Source organism: Chiloscyllium plagiosum, unplaced genomic scaffold (assembly GCF_004010195.1).
Source record: "Chiloscyllium plagiosum isolate BGI_BamShark_2017 unplaced genomic scaffold, ASM401019v2 scaf_4631, whole genome shotgun sequence".
Classification (NCBI taxonomy): domain Eukaryota; kingdom Metazoa; phylum Chordata; class Chondrichthyes; order Orectolobiformes; family Hemiscylliidae; genus Chiloscyllium; species Chiloscyllium plagiosum.
In genome coordinates, this window is record NW_025212425.1 from 21759 (window position 1) to 23602 (window position 1844).

General features: G+C 48.6%; 1 protein-coding gene across 1 annotated transcript; it reads left to right on the forward strand.

The window, feature by feature from the left end:
• Positions 1-3: 3 nt before the first annotated feature.
• LOC122547388 (histone H2A-like) lies at positions 4-510 on the forward strand (the record flags this gene model as incomplete). Its single annotated transcript, XM_043686015.1, has 1 exon — positions 4-510. A coding segment is annotated over one exon (377 nt), but the record flags the coding sequence as incomplete, so codon positions are not given.
• Between the last annotated feature and the right edge of the window lie 1334 nt (positions 511-1844).

Sequence of the window (1844 nt, forward strand, 5' to 3'; positions counted from 1 at the left end):
GAGGAAAGGGCAGTGGGAAAGCTCGCTCCAAAGCGAAGTCTCGGTCGTCTCGGGCTGGCCTGCAGTTCCCGGTGGGCCGTGTTCACAGGCTCCTGGGAAAGGGTAACTATGCTGAGCGTGTGGGTGCCGGAGCGCCGGTCTATCTGGCTGCGGTGCTGGAGTATCTGACGGCTGAGATCCTGGAGCTGGCCGGCAACGCGGCCCGGGACAACAAGAAGACCCGCATCATCCCCAGGCACCTGCAGCTGGCCGTGCGCAACGACGAGGAGCTCAACAAGCTGCTGGGAGGGGTGACCATCGCTCAGGGCGGGGTGCTGCCTAATATCCAGGCGGTGCTGCTGCCCAAGAAAACTTCCGCTGCTGGATCCGCTAAAAAGTAAAGTGACCGTCCATGAATCTGACAACCCAAAGGCTCTTTTAAGAGCCACTCACAGCATCTGTGAAAGGAGCTGAACCGTCTGTCGGATTGAATTACTTTCCTTTTAATGTGTCGAGCCCTGGCTGTTGTACTTAACATCGCTACATTTCTATCTCCTTTTTATTGGATACTGTTACTGCCTGTGGCAGCAGAGGAAGATTATATCATAGAATACGATTGTAAGGGTGTCCGGAAATACATTATTTCTCATTACACGGTCACTGCCTGAGTGACCAATGTTCTATGAATTTAGAATAGTGTCACGGGTGTTCCCGATCGGGTTTGGCTTCACATTTCCTTTAACTGCATCAGTAAGAGCTGAATCCTCCCACTGTCTCTGCAGCATCCATCTCTGCAATTTATTCTCTGCTCGGTTCATATCCACTTTTTTTTTCGCCAGCCTCTGGCCAGAGAGCGTGTTCAACAGCAGTCAGTCATTTTTCAGCTGTAAAAGGAGGGAATGCGGTAAAGTGGGATTGTGTGAAGTTTAGTTTCGTATTCGAAAAACCAATCAACGTGTACGTAGTCGTGCATCCTCCTGCTTTTTTATACGTGATGGTGGGCATTTTCAAGTTTGAAAATAAGCCGTTGGTCTCTTGGCGCCATTTTTTCCCTTTTCTCTCGTGCCTCCACCTCACCACAAGCCATGTTAACGCAAAGGGAGTGAATGGGGAGATGGGTTTTTTCCTGAAATATCTAACCCCATACCAAAATTTGATGTGAACATCACTCATCTAATTACTATATTTCTGCAATCTCTGAATGAAGATCTCATTAGTTGCAAATTCACTGCCGCTGCCTCCTGTCTGTAACTGAATTCCAAGAGAAATACTGTACTAATGTCCCCTATCGCTTCCTGCGCTCCCTGGATGAGCAACCGAACTTGTATGGACAGGTATTCACGAAAATAAGAGGATCGAAGGTTACGGGAAATGAGAAATATCAGCCATGATCGAATGGCAGAACAAGCTGGACGGGCAGAATGGCCTCATGCTGCTGCTGCGACATCCTACTATTACAAGTTTCGATGCGATTCTTGACATGGAATAAACAGTTTGCACAGTAGAGTATCGATTGTCCGAATAGTCTCTTATCTACACTGTAGGACCACACCCTTAGACCGGAAGAGATTGAAGTCCTGAGTAGGGGTCTCAACTTCTGCCCCACTGCCAAAATGGACCCGTTGGTTCTGGCAGCAGACACGGAGGAGTTCATCAGATGAATGAGACTCTGGGAATTCTTTCAAGGTGCCAGCAGTGATCCCAATGAGCCCACTGATGAACTCAAACAGTCATCACAGGGATCTGTAGAGGAATGACCAAAGAAGGTGTCAATTTGAATCCCACCAGAGGGCCGCTGCCCTGGGCTTGACATGTATGCTCAAACCGTCAGGAAATATATAAATGCCAGATTCATCAGCCGTACC